General features: G+C 44.8%; 1 protein-coding gene across 1 annotated transcript; it reads left to right on the top strand.

Annotated features, from left to right (window-relative positions):
* The first annotated feature begins 328 nt into the window (after positions 1-328).
* HAS2 (hyaluronan synthase 2) lies at positions 329-20,962 on the top strand. Its single transcript, XM_075495206.1, has 4 exons — positions 329-936; positions 10,515-11,141; positions 15,722-15,823; positions 17,977-20,962. Exons 2-4 carry the CDS (start codon positions 10,515-10,517, stop codon positions 18,904-18,906), a joined length of 1,659 nt encoding a protein of 552 aa, XP_075351321.1. The 5' UTR covers positions 329-936; the 3' UTR covers positions 18,907-20,962.
* The last annotated feature ends 1,239 nt before the right edge of the window (positions 20,963-22,201 follow it).

The following is a 22,201-nucleotide window of genomic DNA, read 5'->3' as shown; positions in this document are numbered from 1 at the left end:
AAAACCAGCAGCAGCAAAAACCGCCTCAGCCGAATAGTGGCTGTGGGAGGGTCAAGTCCCACACCCCAAGCCTAGAGATGCAGGGAGTGGGGAAAGTGGGGGTTTCCCCCCAACTGCGGGGCACGAAGAGGAAATCAGGTGGTGGCAACATATGTGTATTGCATTTCTCTGCAAAATTTGCGACTTAGCTAATTGAATTCCTGACGCTGAATTGGTCCTTGGCTGAGATCATTTCAATGGGCAGGGTTGGTTTCTTTTTTTTTTCCTCCTTACAGGAGTTCCCTCCCCTCCTTCTTCCCATCCTCCGCCTATTAAAACAACTCAAGTCTCACTTGTTAAAAGACCCCATAACGTGGAGGAGGCAGAAAAGCAGCAGCAGCAGCAGGAAAGAAAAAGACTTCTGGAAAATATTACCCGTTTGCTGCTGCTGCTGCTGAGAAACCTCATTGAAACAGTTACTCGGTCAGCAAGGCATCACCAAAGAGACTTTATCTGATGCTGTACATCTCTCAAACTTTCAGACGCTGCCTTGCAACTTCTCCAGGCTCCTGGAGTTAGCCGGGTTTGAAATAAGATCTTCAGCTTCGACCACAAGAAACTAACTCCTAATTTATTACTTCTAACTCTTTTTTATTATTATTATTTGAAAAAAAAATCCCACAGCTTTGAGCTAGAAACTGAAGCAGAGAAAGACAAATACATGGTAATTGTGAAAACACGTGGGAGAAAATGAGTAGGACTGAATAGCCTTAAACGATTTTTTTATTATTTTCATTTTTAATTATTTTTTATTTCTGAGCGTCTCAATAAGTCCCTGAAAAGTGCGATTTGATCTTTTACCTCAAACTTGGAAACTGTTCAGCGGGAGCAACGGTACGTGAGACCACACAGCTGGCTGGAGCCCCTCTATGACCAAAGGACAGAAGGACAAACAAGGTATGTGATTTATCATTACGCTTCTGTCACCTCAAGAGCAGAAGACCCTCTCCTCCCATCCCCACTATTCAAGGGAGGAAAGCTGAAACAGATCCCCAAAATACGAGTGGGGCTGGGGCAGGGTCTTACCGGCTCTACGCTACACCTATTTCAGCAATGAATAGGACCGTAGTGAGGATGAATGAGGTTTTCAGCTTCAACCCCTCCTCCGTGTAATCCGTTTAAGATACTGCTGAGCTTTAAGACTTGGGAAAAAAACAAAAAAAAAACAAAAAAAAAACCCAAACCAAAAACCCCAACCAAACCTAAAATTAAAATAAAACCGAGCAACAGGTTAGGCAGCCGCGCCGCCCAGCCCAGCGCGGGAGGCGAGACCTGCTCCCAGACAGCCCGGGCTGGCGTCGCCCCGGCCGTCCCCTGCCTCTGCACCCAGGGCCGGGAGCGGGGACGTGACAGGAGCGGAGGGAGGGGTGGGACTGCAGGAAGGAAGGCGAGGGGCGGCCGGCGGGAGGAGGGCTGAAGTCCCGCCTCGGAGGGGAGAACCGACGCCACCGAGCTGCCTGGGCGCCGCGCGGAGCGGGCGGGCGGTTTCCCGAGGGAGGGGCGCGGTGGGGCGGGAGCCGCAGGCTGCCCGCGAACTTCCAGCGCTGCACGCCCGGGCCCGGCCCCGCCCCGTCGGGCAGCCCGCCGGCGAGACCCGGGCCGGCGGCGGGTGCGGGGGCCGGCTGAAGGAGGGTCACACCGGGGGGCCGCAGCCGCGGGCGGGGACGGCAGCTCCGGCGCAGCCTTGAACGCCCCCTGCCCGGCCGGCGTCGGGCGGGGCAGACCCCGCCCCGCGCAGCCCGGCGGCCCGGAGGGGTCCCGGCTGCCCCCGCCAGCCCGGGCACGGCCAGCGCCGCCGGGCGGAGCCCGGGCCGCCCCCCTCGTGACGTGGCAGCGCGGGGGAACCCCCCCGGCGCCCCGCCCACCCGCTGTGACGCAGCCAGCGCCGCCCCCATTGGCTGCGGCGCCGGGCCGGGGTTCCCCCGCAGGAGCAGCCCCGCGGCGGCGGGCGGAGCCGCGCTGGCCGGCCCGGGTGACCCCGCTGCCCGCGCCGCTTCCGCGGTGCTCGCCCCTCGGGAGCCTGTGGGTCGCGGGGTCTCCTTCCCGGCTGGAAACCGCCTCGGTGGCGGCCGCAGACCTCTGTCCCCCGTGGCCCTTCCCTGCGCCTGTTCGAGTGTCGGTGCGCGTCTCTCGGACACGGCCGCGACCCGGCTCTTAAGAGTCTTAATACCCCTCACCTTATCTTGCCAGAGTCCGTAGCAATGCTGGCAAAGAGGGCTGAAAGGGCCCTTGAGAGAGAATTTACCCCATTTCCCTGCCCCGAGAGAAGACCCCAATATACTACAACACTGCTGGTGGGCGTTGTCCAACCCCTTCTTCAGGGTCTGCAGTGACCCCACATCTCCCAAGGCAGAGCCGCTCCTCCACGTTAGCACTCTGCTTCATAGTCTCCTCCCTTATGGATCATTTTTCCATAGGCACACACACATGGGCGTTTTTCCTCCAGCACACATTGCGCGTAACGTGGGTGCCTGAAGAGAAAGGATAGGTCATTTCATTTGGGGGTGATGGCAGTGAAATGTGTTCTCTTTCCCAGACAAACTGCTCAAAATCCAGCCCCCACCAAGGTTAGAGGAGTTTTGTCAATAAGGCCAGGATTTTATTTCATGCTAGTAAATCTTTCTTATCCTGGGATAAGGTTTTCCCAGTGGGAAGAGCAGCTGTATTGGATTCAGTGGAGTTTCCCATGCTAGTTCACTAGCAACAAACTCAGCTGTTCATATTTACGGTGTGGAAGCAAATTTGCTTCATTTTGTTACTATTCAAGACTAGTGTATAAAGCGGCAAATTACTTCTCCATTCAGTGTAGTGGGACTTGACTAAGTCAAACAAGATATGACCTGTGCTTTATAAACAAATTACAAGATAATAAGCTATGAACACCAAATAAATATTTATTTGCTGGACTAAGGCATGGAGTAGTCAGTTTTGTGCCAAAAGCATCCATGGACTTCATAACCAGCAACCAGAAAACATTTCTAAACTAGATTTTTGTTTAACCGCAATCCAAAATATCAGAGTACAAGTATGATTTACTTCTTGTTTTATTTCTTAGAGCATTTGATGGGGTGGGGAGGGGTTGGCCTTCTTTTGGTTAATTTAACAACTGGTGTATCACTGTCTACATTAGGGACAAATCCAACCAGCAGCTGTAGAATTCATTCCACATTGGTTACTCAAACCTGTAAGAGACTAAATTTGGGCAGTTTAGTGGGAAACATACATGGAGCAGACAGGAGATCCTTGATTTGCTGATCAAAGCCTGTGCATGCAGATACAGTTTGCCATCATTGCTAATCCTGTTCTTCATTTTAAACCTAACCCCAGAGTTAATTTTAGTCTTATGTGAGCCCTTTCCAGAAGATCAATGGCATGACAAAATCTGGAAGTGATAAATAACAAAAAGCACCAGATATGGTAACTCTGCTGTAGTAAAGATGTACAGATGTAACATAACTTTTCAGTTTCCTCTCTGCAGGCTGTAAAATAGAAGAGGCAGTCTGGACAGCTATTTTATGCTTGTAATTAATGTGTACCTGGAATCATTTGTACTTCAAAGATAAATGATTTATTTTGCCACCAAAATAAGGCTAATAACAAATCTAAATATTGGCTGAAAAACTGTAACGCTCAGATACAGTTTGTGTATACACACAGAGTATATGTGTACAAGGCCACATACAGTATGCGTCAGCCTGCGTGCATGCACACACACACTCACACATGCACTCAAGCATGCTCGTGTCGTTGAAGCAGCTGATCTGTTGAAGCCAATGCTATTATTCTCACAAGTAAGGAGGGTTTTTTTAAGGGTTATAAAAGATGATACTCTTCCTTTAGTTGCGTGCCAAACAGCCCTCAGTAGCTGTATGCACATACACCCACATGTGTCAGCTTGTGTGTTGCCAACCTCGCTGATCCCAGGCATCCTGCTGAGCAAGAGTTGCATGTTAACTACAGACAAACCCCTCCCGACTCTACCTTCAGGTGAATATGGGCAAGGAAAATAGGAAGTGGTCTGATGGGTTTTGCTGGGGTTTTTTGAGGAAAAACAGTTATATGGAACTGGAGAACTGGTGGGTCCCATATCACGCCAGAAAGAGTAACATTACAGATATCAGTAACCTAAGCCTTATGAAGGGTTTCGTAGACCTCCAAGAACCTCTTGCGTGATCATGATTCCCATTTTATAGGTGAGGAAGCTGAGGCAGAGAGATATGAATTCACTTACCTAAGGTCACCCAGCAGGTGAATGGCAACACTAGGAACAAAACCCAAATTGTCTGGGTCCTGGCCCACTCTTAGATTCCCTAACATAAGAAATGCAGTGGTTAAGCAATGACCCATCTGACAACCTTCATAAGGGAGATTAATCTGTATAATAAATTTGTCAAATGTATGCATACATTTTTATCGTGAGTATCTCAAAAATAACAGCTTCGCAGAGAAAGATTTTTTTTTTTTTATGCCTGCACTACAGAACTGCAAGATAAATTATCCACTGATTTCCCTCTTCAGCAAAATACTTAAGTGCACACTTATCTTTAATGACATACTTACATGCTTTGCTGAATCCAAAGCCTCAGCACTAAGGTTCAGAGGACCATGACTAGTAGACATTCAAGAATTCAGCTTCTATACAGGCATGTAAAAATGAGACATTTTCAAAGGTTTTCAGTACTCAGCACTTCTGGTTGCAACAAAGATTTTCAGACAAGTCTGATGTGCAGATCTCATATGTGGGGTTGGTCTGTATTAGCATTTTAGTTTGAATCAGGAGTGTGTTATTGAAGCCAATGCTACAATTGCTCCAACCAAATTGCTGTGGTTTGTATTGCAAAGCGATTGCTGGGCACACAAACTGGATTCCTCTTGAATGAAACTAATTGCAAGATGTACCCCTGGAGCATGCTTTTCAGACACTAATGGGTTTTCAATCCATGGGGTCTGACTAAACTTAGTTCAGAATAAAATATGAAAATGTATGGAGGGTGGAAGTTAGGCCCTCAGCACCAGGCGTTGCTTTTTACAGGTCTGTTCCTGTACTACTGGAGTACTCGCCGATGTGGCCAAAGCCCTAGACGTCTAGAGAGAGACACAGCTCTTTTGAACCTTTAGAGGTGAAGGGGACAAAATAAGCACACTTGTGACTGTACCTTTACTATTGTCTTCTGGACAAATACCAACTTTTGCAGTGTAAGGTTTTTAAAAACGTGTTCAGATCTTTGGAATTAATAAGCGCTAATTCTTTCAAACAGCCTTCCAAATCTTTACGTTTTACCTATGAACTTCTTGTGTCTACTCCTCTTGCTTTTTAATCTTCTGGGGAAAAGCTAGCCAGAAGTACTACATGGCAATACGTTTGAGTGTTGTACATGAGAGATGACTTCTGAAACAGATGATGTAGTGAGCTGCATCCCATGTGTTGCAAGCAAACCTAACTTCAGTTTGACCTCCTGTCAGCCACTGGTTCCATGTCCTGTATTAGCAGATGCAGGGGACAACCTGATTGCTTCCTTATTCCTCAGGGTAGCTACACAATGGCTGGTGCAGGGTAAGTGAACAGACTGCAGATAATATTGATGTGTTCAGACACCAAAACACATACGTTTCTGGATATGTATTTGCCCCTATTCTGTTTATTACTCTCTTGATGTATTAGTAACAAATTAAGCTTTTTTTTCTCTTTGCCTCCTGACTTTGCAAAGGGATTAACTATCTCCAGGTTCTGTTACTCTCAGTGATGCATGAAAACTGATTAATAACCATATGGACGGACTGTGCTATACAATTTTGGAAGGGGGAAAAAGTGGTGCTTTACCATGGAAGTCAGCAGTGTTCTTTGCTGCATAAAGACCCGGTCCAAATCAGGACATAAGAACCTCCTGAATTTGAGTTGTGTCTAGATCTTATTGAAGTTAGATCTATGTACCATAACTACAGTTAAATGCTAGCCTAAATATTTTTCAGAATAGAAAGAACTCAGGCATATTTTGCTATGTTCTTCTAATTTGAGATCTAAGGCATTATTCAGTCTGAGAAACGAGTGTGATCTCTAGTATTAGAGCTGATACCCCAGTCATCATATGTACAGTGTAGGTATCAGTCAACTCTTTGTTAACCTGAAATTTTTTTATGAAAATAATGTTAGAAGACTACAACTTTTAGTTATGCCAGTTCTTAATAGTAATGTAGAGTAAGTTCTCCTTCATCACAGGCGTGACCAAAAAAAATACTCTGTGTGGCTTTATCAGGATGCTAAAAGAGACACGGTACCAAAGAGTTCACTAGGTGGACTCTGATGTCAAGTACATGCAAAGGTTCATTCTTCGGCCATGCTTTTCCATAGGAGCCTCCAAAGAGAAGCACACATTGCCTCCTCCTGTACAGTTGCTACAAGGCACGTATATACTTGGGACTGCTTGGTGAATCAAAATGTGTCACTGAATCAGCAACAGCCTACATAGCATTAGGATTTAGCATATGGCTTTCATATTTCATTTCTACTAGGTGGGCTGGTTAGTACTGACCAGCTCCATCCATGGAAATACAGAGCTGCAAGATCATGACAACAAATTGCTCAGCAGTAGACTTTGAAGTCTCTCTGCATACACTTGTCATGTGCATACAAACCTTGACCCTGTTTGCTGGAGGCTGTGTAAAGCTTGTACTGGGTTCAGCACTGTGGGGTTAGGTGAAGGTGCCCATAAAGGATTCAGGTGCCCAAACTGCAGAGTAGCATTAGCAGTACTGTCTCAGGCCTCCTGTGCAGTACGTGGGGGACATAGGCACCTCCAAAAAGAGTCTGACACAGCCAGACTGGGCTGTGCAGGCTTTAATATGCAGGTGTCTGCAGCTACTTACTTAAAACTTGAATCTTCAATCTTATTGCCCCCTGGAGATGTCCTTCAGGGCTGATGCAAAGCAATGGACCCTCCGACTTCTTTCAGTGCTAAATAGCTTTCACTCTTAAAAAAACAATAATAAAAAAAGAACATTGCAGGTACTATCTTCCTCCTCCTGCTCTACAGAACTGGTTAAAAACCTGCCCAGATAGTGCAAGATCCAGGTTTGACTCCAGAGACAGTGAGGTAACCCACCGACTCACCTTCTCACCAGGTGAGGAGCCATGTCCCCCTCCTCACCCCAACACCTGCTCCCATGTAGCAGCAGTTCCATGTGTATACAGAAGTGACCTGCAATTATCTTTGTTTATTCAGGAATATGGACTGGCTTCAGGTCTTCCATGTGTTGAGTACCTCATCCCTAGCCTAGGTGGTGCTTTTTTTCTTTTAAGTGCTGCAGTGCCTATTTTCCAGGACAAACTTACCGGGTTAAATCCCTCAAGGAACTGAAGATCCATTAGGCTGAGGCATAAACAAAACACTAAGCTGCGCTGATCATACCAAGTGTGTACGGTACCCCCCACCAATTAGTCAGCTGTTGAGTAGGTCTGTGGTGATGGCAACTTTGAACATAAGCAATTACATTTTTCTGAAAGAATATTGCTAGCACGTAGAAAGAGTGATTATCAATGAAATGACTGAAAAATCGTGGTGGCTTTGAAAGTTAACTGGGTGCTTGTCCTTCACCAAGCATTTGGCACTTGCATCTTGACTCAGCATGGCATTATTCTAGGCTTCCACTGTTAAAACACAGTACTGTACACTGGTTCTCTGATAACGCTTAATTCTAGCTTCGTGTGACAAATTCAGGAAACTTCAGGAGTGGATTTCAACTGATGTCTTACTAAGGATGTCCTTTTACATTTCACTGTGTTAGGCCAGGCTACATATTCATAATAGCACTGTCTGACCTTAAAATCTCTGATGCAGCTATTCCCTACCCTCAGTGCTCTTATTTGACTCAGCAGTTCATTTTTGGTCCCAGACTTGTACAAGCATCATTTCCTTTTAACTTCTTGGCTCAATTATTGGAGAAGGGTGGAGAGTTTTTGGCTTCTTTGCCATTGTTTGGGCACGTTCAAGTTGATAAAGATCAGTTCTGCTGGGCAAGTTATCAATAGCTCACGTGCTAAAGCTTGAGAATATTGAGCAACTTTTTCCAGACTTTCCCTGAGATTCAGTCAGTTAAAAGACTATACATAAAAACCTCAATTGCACATACAAAGGGGGAAGTTTCTTTGATGAAAACCAGGAATTTAGATCAAAACACAGCTTATTTTCCCAAGGATGACAGTGAAAGGATAGAAAAAATGTGCTGTTTTATTAAGACCAGAAATCCATTTCTTGATCTTAAAAGACTGGTTTTTTGCGAGGGAGGGAAGCTGTGCTGTAATGACAAGATCAGAAAATTCATTTCTTTTTTTTTCCTTTTGTGTGGAAACACTTCATAGGAGAGAAAAAGCAACAGCAAATTAATATAGAAGAAGCCTAGTACAGTATATAGTCAGTCAAATGTAAATGCTCCAGATCTTAATCTAAATCCTGTGAGCTCTACCCATACAAGTGGTCCATTGATTTCAGTCATACAATTCTTAATGTAAGCAGACTTTAGCCCCTACTCACTAATAGGAATTTTCTATTTCTGGCAAAAGAAGAGAACTAGTGGACCCCGAATGAGGAAGCAGAGTAAAACTGCACCGTTAATGAAACATTTACCTTGACGTTTGTGACCTTCTGCATGCTTGAGGCATTAACAAACGCACAGGCTATTTGACTTCAAGGTGATCTAGAGGGGATCCATTACCTAATCTGTTTTCTAAAGCGAGTCTATTCTGGGCACTGAGTTTTAATTCACCTATAGTGGGGGTAAGCGTAAGCTATCTTTTATTAGGCTTCTCTATGACCTCTGTTGTGAAAGACTTTCAGACAGGCCAGAGCAGGGACGGTCCCTTTTGCTGGTGGGTGATTACAGCACCTGTCAGAGCCCAGCCGTAAGTATTCAAGGAAGTCCTAGAGATAGGGTCCGATTTCTTTGACAGTGTCTCCAAATATATATTTAAGAGGCTTCCTCCTGTCTTGAAATTTAAGACGCTAAATAGCCAGTGGAAAAAAGCATAGTCTTCGTAACTTCAGACTTTATGCTCGCCTGGTTTATTTTTATTTTGTAAGTGATTCTGCATTGCTTTTTTTTTTCCAAGCCTGTAACTTTTCAGACAGAAATATAATTGATGACAGCTATGCTGCTGCAGCTTGGTAGTATTTTTTCAAGAGAGAGTTAAAGACATATATGATGTAAGGAAGTGGTGTTCCAACTTCAGCTTTGGCCAACAGGTGGTGAAAAAAACCATGATCAGCAGACAAGCAAGACGATAGCGGCAAGGAAAATATGAATAGTAGTAAGAAAACACAAATATTAAGTCCATTACTCTGAGAGGCCCTAATTCAGCAAAATATTCAAGCATGAGTTTCAGATTCATTGACTTGCAACGCATTTGCTGGGTTAGCCTTAAACAGACATTATCTGGTTTACGACCTTAATGTCAAACACATCAATTGACATAAGACATTATCATTAACTTTCCTGTAATACTGAGAAAGCTGTTGCATAAAATGGTCAATGTGATTGTCAACAAAAAGCAGTTAGGTAGCAATATATTCTGCCTGTCTGCCTGCCTACGTCGTTTGTCTCAAGAATACCACCCTCCATGCCAGCCAGCTCCTCCGTAAACCAGAGCTTAGGTTAGAAGATTTTACAACCAAGTAACCTAAATATGCAGAAGTTGTCAGAATCAACTGATGTTTTAATGAATTTCTGAGTCCCGGGTGGAGTCTTGGCTCTGTTCAATTAACGCGTACTTTTGCCACAGACCTAATCTCAGTCAAGCTTTAGCCCTATACACACATGCTCACACGTGCATATATCTATGTACACAAATGTATGAATAATACATTTTTGCAATGGTATTGAGAAGACCTTTTAAAGCAGATGTCTGATTATATAAATATAAATTATAAATATAGTCAGACATCTGTTTAAAAAATTATAAATACATTCAGACATCTGTTTTAAGAATGTCCTTCCAATATTTTTGCAACCATAACTAAGCGACAGAAGTGATTCAGGGTGGGATGCAGTCATGACACGGATGGGGGATGAGGAGGGGCTGCCCAGACATTCAGCTGTTCAGCTTGCCCATGACCATATGAAGCGAGTGGTGGCCCAAAAGCCCCTTCTCCAGCCCCCCCGGGGTAACATGACAGAGAGTCTCATTCGGCAAGCCTAGGCTGCCAAAATAAGATGCTGACACAGACGGCACCTTCTGTGAGGACATTACAAATAGTAGAAAACATCCCTAGTACATTAAGTGTATTTCAATCGTACTTTACATTGAGGAGGTACTGCAAAGAGATGTTAAGTTGAGCAAGGTGATGCAGTGAGTCCGTGACACAGCCAGAAGCACAGGGTGTTTCTGTTGATGCTGAGCTCTATGCTGTAGCCACGTGCACACCTTACGAGGTCTTATATGAGCAAGTGGTGGCTCTGCTAACGGTTTCCGTGCTTCTTTGCAGATGTATTGTGAGAGGTTTATATGTATCCTGAGAATACTTGGAACCACACTCTTCGGGGTGTCCCTCCTGCTGGGAATCACCGCTGCTTACATTGTGGGCTACCAGTTCATCCAAACAGACAACTACTACTTCTCCTTTGGACTCTATGGTGCTATCCTGGCATTACATCTCATCATCCAAAGCCTGTTTGCCTTCCTAGAGCACAGGAAAATGAAGCGGTCACTAGAGACTCCAATCAAGCTGAACAAAACAGTTGCCCTTTGTATTGCTGCCTATCAAGAGGATCCTGACTACTTAAGAAAATGTTTACTTTCTGTGAAAAGATTGACCTACCCTGGAATTAAAGTTGTTATGGTCATTGATGGGAACTCAGAAGACGACATTTACATGATGGACATTTTTACTGAAATCATGGGTAGGGACAAATCTGCCACTTACATCTGGAGTAATAACTTCCATGACAAAGGTCCGGGTGAGACGGAGGAGTCTCACAGAGAGAGCATGCAACACGTATCTCAGCTGGTCCTGTCCAACAAAAGTGTTTGCATCATGCAGAAATGGGGTGGAAAAAGAGAAGTAATGTACACAGCATTCAAAGCACTGGGGAGAAGCGTGGATTATGTACAGGTAGGTATTAGAGTGCCAGGTCAGTGCCAATTCAAACACACTTTGAAAGAAAGCAGCTTTTGTATATTTTGTGCAGCATGTCAGAGGCCATCCTAGTCCCTGATGAACACAGTGCTCCTTTCAGTCTGTTTGGAAACAGCTTGACCGTTAAAAGCATATTTTGCTACCTTTTAAAATGGTCAACCTATCTGTGAATATGTTAAATCTGTGCACCAGCTACTGGAGGAATCTGAAATCCTTCCTCCGACTTCAGTACTACCCCCTCATCCAAATGGTTTTGCTTCAGACAAAAAGCCAGCGGCCTCCTGAAGACCCCTTAGAGCAGAAGGAGCAGAGGCTGCTGTAGGTCAAGATCTCAGTAAGGTTTTATTTTGTGAGGTTGTTAGTGGCCCCATATGCAAGCAGACAGGCAGGTATTTGGTGGCACTAGGGAATACCTCAGAGCAGTGGTGGAGTCTGTAAAAGAGATAGGGATATTTTAAAGGCTTCGAAGGCTGTGCGGAGTATTCAATAAAAGGGTCAATGTGCAGCCTTGAAAGAAAGATTTCTTCAGCTAAAGCCTGAAGGAGCTTTTGCTTCATCGCTTACAGCTGCATTACCTCACTCACCGCGACTTGGCCTTTAAAGCCCTTATGACACTATTCACTTAAAAATGAATTAGGCTGGGTCCTCTCTCCCTGTTTCCAAAGCAGCAGAGACACATTTCTTTCCAGCTGCCTTGGATCCCGTGAAAGATTTTCTATGTTTTTGCCTTACACGTGGAAGCACTCCTCACTCCTGCAAACAGCCCTGCTGACTGCGGGAAGGGGAAGAGGGCGTGTGTGGAGGAAGGCGGGTGGGATGGGGTCTCTCGCTGGACACTGAGGATCCTTCCTTATCAATCAAGGCCAGCAAGGTTTATTTGACTAATCCCACTGAATATGATCAACCACCCTCAGCCCTTCCCACCTCCTCCCAACCTCAGAGCACCCAGCGGTCTCCTCCGGTGGAGCAGCAGCTCCCCGCAAGATGCTCTCTGCTGGCTCAGGGCAGCTGCATGGCTGAGCCATATGCGTTTCTGGGGTCCGTGCCCAGCCTTGTGGGGGGGGGTGTGTGCACGCCCCGCACGGTACAGCATCCGTGGGCACAGTGTCCAAGGAATGCGGAGAGGCTGCCGGCAGCTGGGCTGCGAGCAGCGAGTCCTCCATGCACAGGAGGGGCAGAAACTGAAGAGTGAAGGGAACTGCTCTGTTATTGGAGCTGGAAGAGTAAGGCGAAGATTTAAAACCCATCCCCTACCACTTCCAAAATTGAAACTGATTTATTCTCTGAAAACAATGGGCTTAAGCTCTCCATTGTCTGCAGTTTGGTTTTGTGCTGTGAGGGACTATGATGGGATAAAAATACTGGTCCTCTTTATTAGCATGGGTTTATAATCACTTCTCACAGAAACATCAGAGTGCAGAGAAAGAAGGCATAGAGGTAACAGATTCATTGCAACTTTCCTCCCTCAGTCCAGCTCTTGCATTTGTTCAGGGAACCTGGAAAAAGTGTTTCTATTTCAACAGTCATAGCATAAACTGAGAAAATGGAAGAGATATTTCTGGTCTTTCAGTCAATTAACGCTCCTGACCTGGCTCAGAAGTCCCGATGAACGTGTCAGGGACTGTAATGCTGCTGTAAGCAGCCACCAAAGGCTGCAGTAATGATTGATGCCACAGTCACATCTACAGTCACATCTATTTTAGAAATGCAGTACCTTGTTGGCCCTGGCTACTACACAGTCATGACTCAATGCAGGTAAAATGTGGTTCTGTTTTATGAATGAATGAAGGTTGAGATATTTCAAATGGTTCTTTAGGGGTACCCACGGTAAATTACTTTAAACAGGCCCAACATTTTAAGGGCTGAGCAATCTGCACCAATGATCAAGCACTTAAAAAAGTGGACCGGTCAGCACCATTGCCCACTCCTGAAACTGTGGGCCTCATGGTTCTTAAAAGACACCTCGAGGTTATGGACAGACAATCATAAGCAGCCAGACCAATGCAGATAACGAGCTGTTGCTCATTAATGGTGTCTCATTAAATATCTGAAACTGCTGTGAAGGCTTATATCTGTGCTGGATGAGGTTAGGAGGGTGCAAGCAATCAGGTAGAGGAGTTAAACTGGCAGATATCATCAGTGCAGAACTGGTTGGGGCAGCCAGGGTGCAATTCATCTTGACTGGATGGAGGTACCCATGTGGACAGTCCAGCACAGCCTGAACTTCTCAGAGCAGCCTGGATAAACCACCACTGGTTATAACGAGTATCTGAACAGCTCACTTAAGGTCAAGTGTCCCTTTCACGCAACTCTATGACCCAAGGCAGTAATTTCTACATCACTCGGCCCTTATGTGGAGAGATGGCAAATTCGCTCTTGGGCTGTGCTGGGCCACCCCTGGCTGGGCAGACCTCAGTGTGTTTTATTTGGGTTCTTAAATGTTTGCCTTTGTCTGGGCATGTCCTCTTTTCACCTGCAAAAACCTCATCTAGATGGAAAATGATGGCTTGTCAGGTTTGCCCCAGAAACCCAGACATGTCCACTGTGCTGACATGCCCAGGACACATGCTGGTAATTTGTAAATAAATCCAGTGTTTTCAGGTTTCCTCATCTCATATTAGTGACGTTGCTCATGGGCAGCTCTTTCTGCTATAGATAAATGCATCGACGGGGTGGGGGCTGCTCAGCTGCATCAAGTGACAGGCACTGGAGGGAAAGCAGAGGGGCCGGGGAGGGGGCTGATCCTAGCCCGCCACTCATGGTCACAAGAAAAGGGATGAGTATCACTGCCTGAGCCCTGGGTACTCAGCAAACTACAGATTCCCTGTGCAAAACACTCAGCAACGGGTCTGTCCAGGAAGTCCCAGATAGAAATGTAGGCATCCTTTCCCCTCTTCAGCAGAATTGTTTTGCTCCCTTTCTATCACCGAGTGCTGTCACTGATGACAGCTTTCCACCAAAGCTGGAGGCACATCTTGGCCAGGTTACAAAGGTGCTCCTCAGGATGAATCCTCTGAGAAGAGCTGGATGCATCAAGTTAGCGAGAGCTGGAGATGCTTGTGGCTTTTCTCCTGATGGAAATATGAGACCTTTCATCAGTTTTCTCCTCTCGGCCCCCCCCCGAGTGAGCATGGAGGGGAGCATGTTGGCAGACACTCAGCTGCATCCCGAGCTATGCAGCCCAACTATCCCGGGTAACCTCCCCATTTAAGCCTGCTCCATAACGGAGCCCCAAAACACTCTTCACCTCCTTCACAGACCAGACATGAAGGTTTCCACTCGCCTGGAGCGAGGGGGCTTAGGCTGAATTGAAAGATTGGATGAAAGGACACCAAAATTAGGATACCCAGATATGAAGCCTCACCAGAATCTCACTTAATAGGTTATTCATGCAGAGCTACCAACTTTTGTCCCTACCATCCCCATCTGAAATCACAGGAATGCAACATGCGGATAAACTGGAAGTCGTATAAGAATTTGTAGGGCAGGATCCAGCCGGCCAGAGGGGTGTTTCTGGGACAGCCTCCAGTTTCTGGGCGTCTGCAAAATGAATTTACACATGATGGGGGCACTGCTTTCAGCGCAGCTGCAACAAGGAAACACCCGCTTGTTTTAAACAGGCTGCAGCCCATGTCATTCGCCTCCGAGCAAATGAAAGCAATGCCAGCTGCCTTGCAGACCGGCCAGCCTGTCTGAGCCCTCCTCCTACTCTCCAGGGGAAAGCCAATTCCTAATGTACACAGTGTTTAGTTGACTAGGAGTGTTTGTGCGGCTGAAACGCCTTGTGTGTGTCAGCTATTTCTGCCCTGGTCTCATGGAGTACTGCACTTTGGGACTCGCTCCTTCTGGCCTTACATATTTTTTATAAGAATGCTAGAGGAAAATAGCAAATAATTTCTATATATCAAATGTCAAATCCCTGCACTACTAATAACACACTATGCATCTAAAATTAAAAATGAGTTTGTTCTGGAATCCAAAATACATATCTTACACGAATTGCTAAAGCCTTCTGTGAGTGAAAGAACTATTAGGTTTCTTCCCAGACTCCTAGCTGACTTTTTCTTTTTCTTTTTTATAACAAGTGTCTGGAATTTGACTCCTTGCTCCTTCCCTCATAGGGCAGTGGGAAACATTTGACCAGGGTGCTACAACCATGCAGCCGATGCAGGGAAACCCTATGTATGTCAGGGCTCAGCAGGAATCTGCCACACACCCACAAACATTGTCTTGCTCTGCAGTGCCCCATCTCTGAGAGCGTCTCTCTTAATCGAAGAAGCCAGCCCAGTGTGCCAGTAAAGCAAATAGAGCTGATACAGAAGAGAGGATTGTTTACGTGCACAGTCCTAACAAGCACTCTGTTTCGCTCAGCACCGCTCCTTGCTGCCTGATACAAATGGCCTTTAGCAGAAGTATCAATGCAGACTCCAAAGTGAGATTTAATTGCATTCAGGAGAATATACATTTAGAGTCACTACAATCACGCGCATGATTTTTATTTTCTTCTCTAGTGTACTCCTTAACCCATTTTTGTTCTTGTTTTGTCTTACTTGTAGGTCTGTGATTCAGATACAATGCTTGATCCAGCCTCATCAGTGGAGATGGTAAAGGTTTTAGAAGAAGATCCAATGGTTGGAGGAGTTGGAGGTGATGTGCAGGTGAGTATGATGATTTTCAGATTAACGGAGGGGTTTCAGCAACTATTTGCACTGCAACAGATTTCTCTGCTTGGAATAGAGTTGAATATACTGTGATACCATTATAGAGGCTGTTCTGATACCTTAACCCTTCTGTCTGTCGAATGGAAATTCTTATTCTTGGATGTGAGCACTGTATGGTTTTAACACCCATAGAAAGCAAACAAGTATTATTCTCCCCCACTTATGTGAAAAGTGGGGCACTGGCATCGTCAGGACTGTTGTCGCATCTTTGAGACTCTGGGTATAACTGCTTGCTGAGGGTACCAAAGAAAAGCTGTAGGGGAGCAGGGAATTGAGAACAGGTCTCCCAAAGCCAAGGCCAGCACCCCAAGCACTTCAATTATGTTACCACTGGCAGCCAAGATTGTTAGGAATAAAAGCCTTTTTGAAATGCAGTGCACTATGCACTCTGTGTATTGTTGGGTTTCCTCTGCATCTCTGTCAGGCAGGACAATGGAAAGCCCCCAAGTCAGCCCAGCTCCACTTCTGTTAGGATTTTCAGCATTGCTGAGTTTGGCTGACAACTACAGCAAAAGGCTGTTAATTCCTTTTGACACAATTGCTTCTGCTGCAATTTATAAAGAAAAATGCATATGAATATTTCAATTGGCCTTAGGATCAGTCTCCCATACTCAGTTGGGCTTTTATGTGAGGTGGAGGAGAAAGGGCCATCTATATGGGCAAGCACTTACTAATGAACGCCCCAGTAGTCAGAAGTATTTCAGGCATGTGGCTCTTAACTCCAGAAATTAAGATTCCCACAGAAGCCTGAATATCTTTGTGGCTCTGGACTGACCACGAACCAGGCGTCACACTCACCCTACCCATGCGAGATGCCAGGCATGCGTGCGTACAACTGGAAGGAGACAGTACGGGTTCAGCTACGACAGTGGAGGTTCATAAGCATCTGCAGAGAGAGGTGGGAAGGACTTGTGTCCTCTCGGAGGAAAGGTGGCAGAATGAAGGTTCTGGGCTTTTTTTTTTCCCAGTTCACTTTCCAGCGTACACCAAATACATTTGAGCCAGGCTTGAGCCTTTCCCTGAGCCATGCTGCTTCTAAAATGTTCTGGAATTAAATTGAAACAGAGAAAAGACTGGCCCTTGGCCTTCAAACCTGACAGAAATTAGGGCCATCAGAGCAAAAGACTATTTTTTTTCTAGTTGCAGAAAAATGCTTTCTAGTTGTAGAAGGCCATAGATTCCTCTGAAAATGCCCACACTGAGAAGATACTGGTGCAGAGCTGGCACAGCCTCTCTGCTGCACGCTTCCTTGCCACATTCCCCAGCACAAGGTGTGTGCTGAGAACCTGGATGTGAAGACATGGACTTGGGCACCTGCACACGCTCATACCTCCATTGAGTGTTCAGACTCCTAGACTATGTCTATGTTGTATTTTAAGTGTAGGCCTGAGCTTCAGGTGAGCTTTGGGGCATACAGAAGAAAAAGACTGAGACCTTTATGCGGGCCAAAGCAAGAGTCTACTGGAGTATCACAATATGTCTTGGGGCAACGTAACAGGGTGGGTACTGCAGGGATGAATCAGAACAGGTTGCTCCTCAGAGGGCCTAATGTCAGATATGGGGACATAGTCCAGGGTCAAACCTCTAGGGCCAGCCTTCTGATACCAAAAATGCAGGCCAAAGACCATGTGCTCAGCCTTTCTCGTGCTCCAGCATAGCTTTAGGAGGGCTGGAAGAAGTCCTGTGAGTCCCAGAGATGTGTGCAGGGAGGCAGAGAAGCTGGAGGCCATATCTGGGATTCCACCATCTCCTCTCAGGAGAGGCTGAGTCCAGCAGGTCCTTAACTGGGGATGAAGGGAAAGGAAGAATGAGCCAGAAAAGAAGTTTCTTGGTGGAGAATAGGAAAGGTTGCAAGGAAAAAGAGAACATTTTGGTGTAACAGACTTTTGAAGGCTTCATCTTGCCCTTCCTGTCAGTGTCCTGGACTGTATAGGTAACTCCTGGATTCGCTATGAGTTGCACACAGGAGTGAGGTTCCCCCTGTATTTCAGCTAATGGTGCTTGAGCCTCTGCAAATTCCTTATTGACCCAATGTGTATATTTTCTGTCTCAAGAGCTCATCTAAAATGAAAACTTTTTTTATTTTGCAGATTTTGAACAAATATGATTCCTGGATCTCCTTTCTGAGCAGCGTGAGATACTGGATGGCATTTAACATAGAAAGAGCCTGTCAGTCCTATTTCGGCTGTGTACAGTGCATCAGCGGACCTCTGGGAATGTACAGAAACTCTTTACTCCATGAATTTGTGGAAGATTGGTACAATCAAGAATTTATGGGCTCCCAGTGCAGCTTCGGAGATGACAGGCATCTCACTAACAGAGTGCTAAGTCTGGGCTATGCAACAAAATACACAGCTAGATCCAAGTGCCTTACCGAAACACCGATAGAGTATCTCAGGTGGCTGAATCAGCAGACCCGCTGGAGTAAATCGTACTTTAGAGAGTGGCTTTATAATGCCATGTGGTTCCACAAGCACCATTTGTGGATGACCTATGAAGCTGTAATCACTGGATTCTTTCCTTTCTTCCTTATCGCCACAGTCATTCAGCTCTTCTACAGGGGAAAAATCTGGAACATCCTCCTCTTCTTGTTGACAGTTCAGTTAGTGGGCCTGATAAAGTCTTCCTTTGCCAGCTTCCTTAGGGGCAACGTTGTCATGGTTTTCATGTCACTCTACTCAGTGTTGTACATGTCAAGTTTACTGCCAGCAAAGATGTTTGCAATTGCCACGATAAACAAAGCAGGGTGGGGCACGTCAGGAAGAAAAACCATTGTAGTTAATTTTATAGGACTCATTCCAGTCTCCATTTGGTTTACAATCCTCCTAGGTGGCGTAATTTTCACTATCTACAAGGAATCAAAAAAGCCATTTTCTGAGTCAAAACAGACAGTTCTCATCATTGGCACAATACTCTATGCATGTTACTGGGTTATGCTTTTGACTTTGTACTTGGTTCTTATCACCAAATGTGGCAGGCGGAAGAAAGAGCAACACTATGACATGGTGCTAGATGTATGATGTTTCCGTGGGAAGTTACCCAGAGCGTTGTAAAGCAACCCCAACGACCTTGTAGTATCTGGGGCATCAGATGAATGTTGCCAAGGGAAATGGATCATTGCTGCTGGGAATAAGACATTTATATTCCTCTGGGTTCATTTTCATCCTGCCAAAGTAAGAAAAAAAAAACACAATAAAAAATGATTTTTTTTATTTCCAAAGGGGGGGGGGAAACGCAAACCACACAGTTTCGACCTGTTCGCAAGAAAATGGGAGAAATTCTATGTTTATGCACTTTTTTATTGTGCATACGCCTGACAGTGTTACGTTCTATATACCTCACTGGTCATGCTTATGTGTGTGGACAGGAAGGAAAGGAGTTTGGAGAATTGAGAAAAGGATCTTACAACCCCTTGCAACCTAATTTATGAACTTCTCTTTTTTATAGTTCTGTTTATAGGAAGGGTCTTTTGTGTTAGGCTGCCAAATGTAATGCCAAAGGTAAATTTTAAGAGGCCATTGGCTGAGCTGTATTTTTATATTATTGTATTATTTGTGTGTGTGTATTTTTAAGCCAACTTTTTTTTAAAATCACATATTTTATATTTTACTATCTGCCAAAAAAAGCTGCCTCCCCAACATTTTGTTCTTTAGCCTTTTTAAATACATTTGGAAAAAAAAACATACTTCCTCCCCCAAAATTTGTGCTGAATTGATTTTGTTCACAACAGAAAGAATAAAATGTCTCTCTGCATTTTTGCAACTGATGAATGGTTATTTCTGTGACAAAGCATTTAAACGTGCTCTTTGAAGACACTTATTAGGAAAGCCCCAACATTGTCAGTTTTTGAATACAAGCATATTTGTGCGTAAAAAAGGCCAAAGGGGTAGATATGTGCAATTGGGGGTTTTGTTTTGGATAACATTGTAAAGGGAAATTTGCTTCTGAGAGATATATTGCATAATATCCCTGGCATGCGCAACAGCCGTAAGGCAAGGCAGACCTCCATGCCATTGGAGAAGACATTGCTATAGGAAAGCTCCCACTGATTTTATATGGGACCTGAGGAGTCAAAAGCTTCTGATCCGGAGAAATATTGGATACCCAAAACTACTATTGACTTCACTGATGGTCGTAGTTGTTCATAATCTGCTAGTACCAAGCAGATAGTTCAGATTTTTGAGTTTAAAAAAATACATGGAAGGAAAACTTATCAACACTTTCAAAATGTGGGTGTCTTACTATAAAACTTCTGCAGTGCCCTTCACAAAGTTTACAGAAAATACAAAGATCAGCTTCTCTAACATCCGGTGTAATACAGACCCCAATACTGAGCCCAATAATTTGTTTTCGACAAAAGCATATCTACCAGAAAAGAAGCCAATTTTTTATCAGAAAACATCAAGTCTTAGTAAATCCATCACTTCCTTGGTGCCTAATAATCAGTCTTGGACATTTATTTTGGACCATGGTTTTGAAAATAATATTCAGGACTAAATTCTCCGATCCTTCACCAGCCAAAGGAATGTGGCATTGAGCCCTAATATACTTTATAAAGAGCAACAGAAAGCCAGCTGCATACAGATACATGCCCTTTTTAGATTCTGGTATTAAAAGCACTGTGGTAAAGCAGAAATCAGCATATGATGCTTAAAGAACTTAGAAGCATTTTCAGCTTCTCTTTTTTATGCAGACATGAATAGATTCTGCTGTAGAATGAACTGCACACACACTACCTTATTTGTCTGATTATCTTGAGGTACATGATTGCTTGAAAGTCATACTAATATTATGTTAATGATTGGAGAGTTGATTCATGTTGATTACAAAATAGAACAGTATTAAAAAAAAGCAAAAGAAACAGTAAAAATAAAAAAAAAAACTTGACTATGCCTTTTAACTATTTATGATGTAAGTTAAAGCTTGGGTTAACATTCAAATGTCAAATAAATCCTCTCATTCTATAAAAAGATTGAATTAATTGCCTGTATTTATTCTAGCAATTATTCAATGTACTTCCAATATAGGTTGTATAGTATAATTGTTACTTTCATAAATAAAATATTTTTGATAAGATTATGACTAATTCATGGTATTTCTGATCAGCACTTCTGCTTTGAAGCCATAAATCTGCACAGTTTGGAGGATGTTGTTATACTGTCACCAGCCTGATTTCCAAGTAGGAATTTGCCATCGCGTCGCAGAGCACCGGGAGGAGGCAGGGACTGGTCCCTGCTCTGAGAGGCAGCGCAGGAGTCGGGAACCACAGGTCCCGCGGGCGCTGGTGCCTGGCGCCCGGATGGCGCAGTCTACGGGTAGCGCTGAGTCTCTGCCTGCCTCTGCCAGCGGCTGCTAGATGAATTCGGTCAAAACGCTTCCTTCCCTTTTTCCTCAGCCTCCTGGTTTGTAGAACAGGAATAGCAACCCAACTTCCTTTTGGAAAGTGCTTTGGAGTTTATGGCCAAAGTACTTTACAAGAGAGCTGATCTTTTCCAGCCCTCCTGTCCACTGGAAGTTACTACCCTCCATAGCTGGGGAAGCAGAGAACATGTACGTGGTCTTCTACTGCTCCTTGTTACTGCTATTTCTCAAGCCCACTTTGCCCTAGTGCAGCTGGAGTGCATATATGTATTTTCTATCAGAGGGTTATGGGCAGCAGCCACTGGCAGAGGGCAGAGTGAGCAGGGGGCAAAGTGACATCTCATACATCTCAGACCATGACAGGTTCGTCCCTGTCCTGGTTTCAGCTCAGATAGAGTTAATTTTCTTTCCAGTACATGGTATAGTTCTGTGTTTTGGATTTAGTATGAGACTAATGCTGGTAACACACTGATGGTTTAGTTGTTGCTGAGCAGTGCTTACACTAGTCAAGGACTTTTCAGCTTCCCATGCTCTGCCAGGTGCACAAGAAGCTGGGAGGGGGCACAGCCAAGACAGTTGATCCAAACTGACCAAAGGGCTATTCCATACCATAGGATGTCATGCTCAGTATAGAAACTGGGGGGAGTTGGCTGGGGGTCCGGCTCGGGGACTGGCTGGGCATCGGTCGGCGGGTGGTGAACAGTTGCATCACTTTTGTTTGTTTGTTTTTCCCTGGGTTTTGTTCCTCTCTCTCTCTTGTTATTTTCCTTTTCATTATTATTATTATTATTATTATATTTCAATTATTAAACTGTTCTTATCTCAGCCCACGAGTTTTCTTACTTGTGCTTTTCAGATTCCCATCGGGAATCCCACCGGGAGGAGGGAGGGTGAGCAAGTGGCTGCGTGGTGCTTAGTTGCCAACTGGCGTTAAACCACGGCAGTCACAGGTCA

The sequence above is a fragment of the Mycteria americana genome, chromosome 2 (assembly GCF_035582795.1).
Source record: "Mycteria americana isolate JAX WOST 10 ecotype Jacksonville Zoo and Gardens chromosome 2, USCA_MyAme_1.0, whole genome shotgun sequence".
NCBI classification, from domain to species: Eukaryota; Metazoa; Chordata; class Aves; order Ciconiiformes; family Ciconiidae; genus Mycteria; species Mycteria americana.
This window is presented reverse-complemented; position numbering and strand designations above follow the sequence as displayed.

What these genes read in the sequence shown, in the direction of transcription:
- HAS2 (XM_075495206.1), top strand. Translation starts at nt 10,515, where the DNA reads ATGTATTGTGAGAGGTTTATATGTATCCTGAGAATACTTGGAACCACA. An exon ending in GAAGCGTGGATTATGTACAG is followed by an intron (nt 11,142 to 15,721) that starts GTAGGTATTAGA and finishes TCTTACTTGTAG; the next exon opens with GTCTGTGATTCAGATACAAT. An exon ending in GAGTTGGAGGTGATGTGCAG is followed by an intron (nt 15,824 to 17,976) that starts GTGAGTATGATG and finishes TTTATTTTGCAG; the next exon opens with ATTTTGAACAAATATGATTC.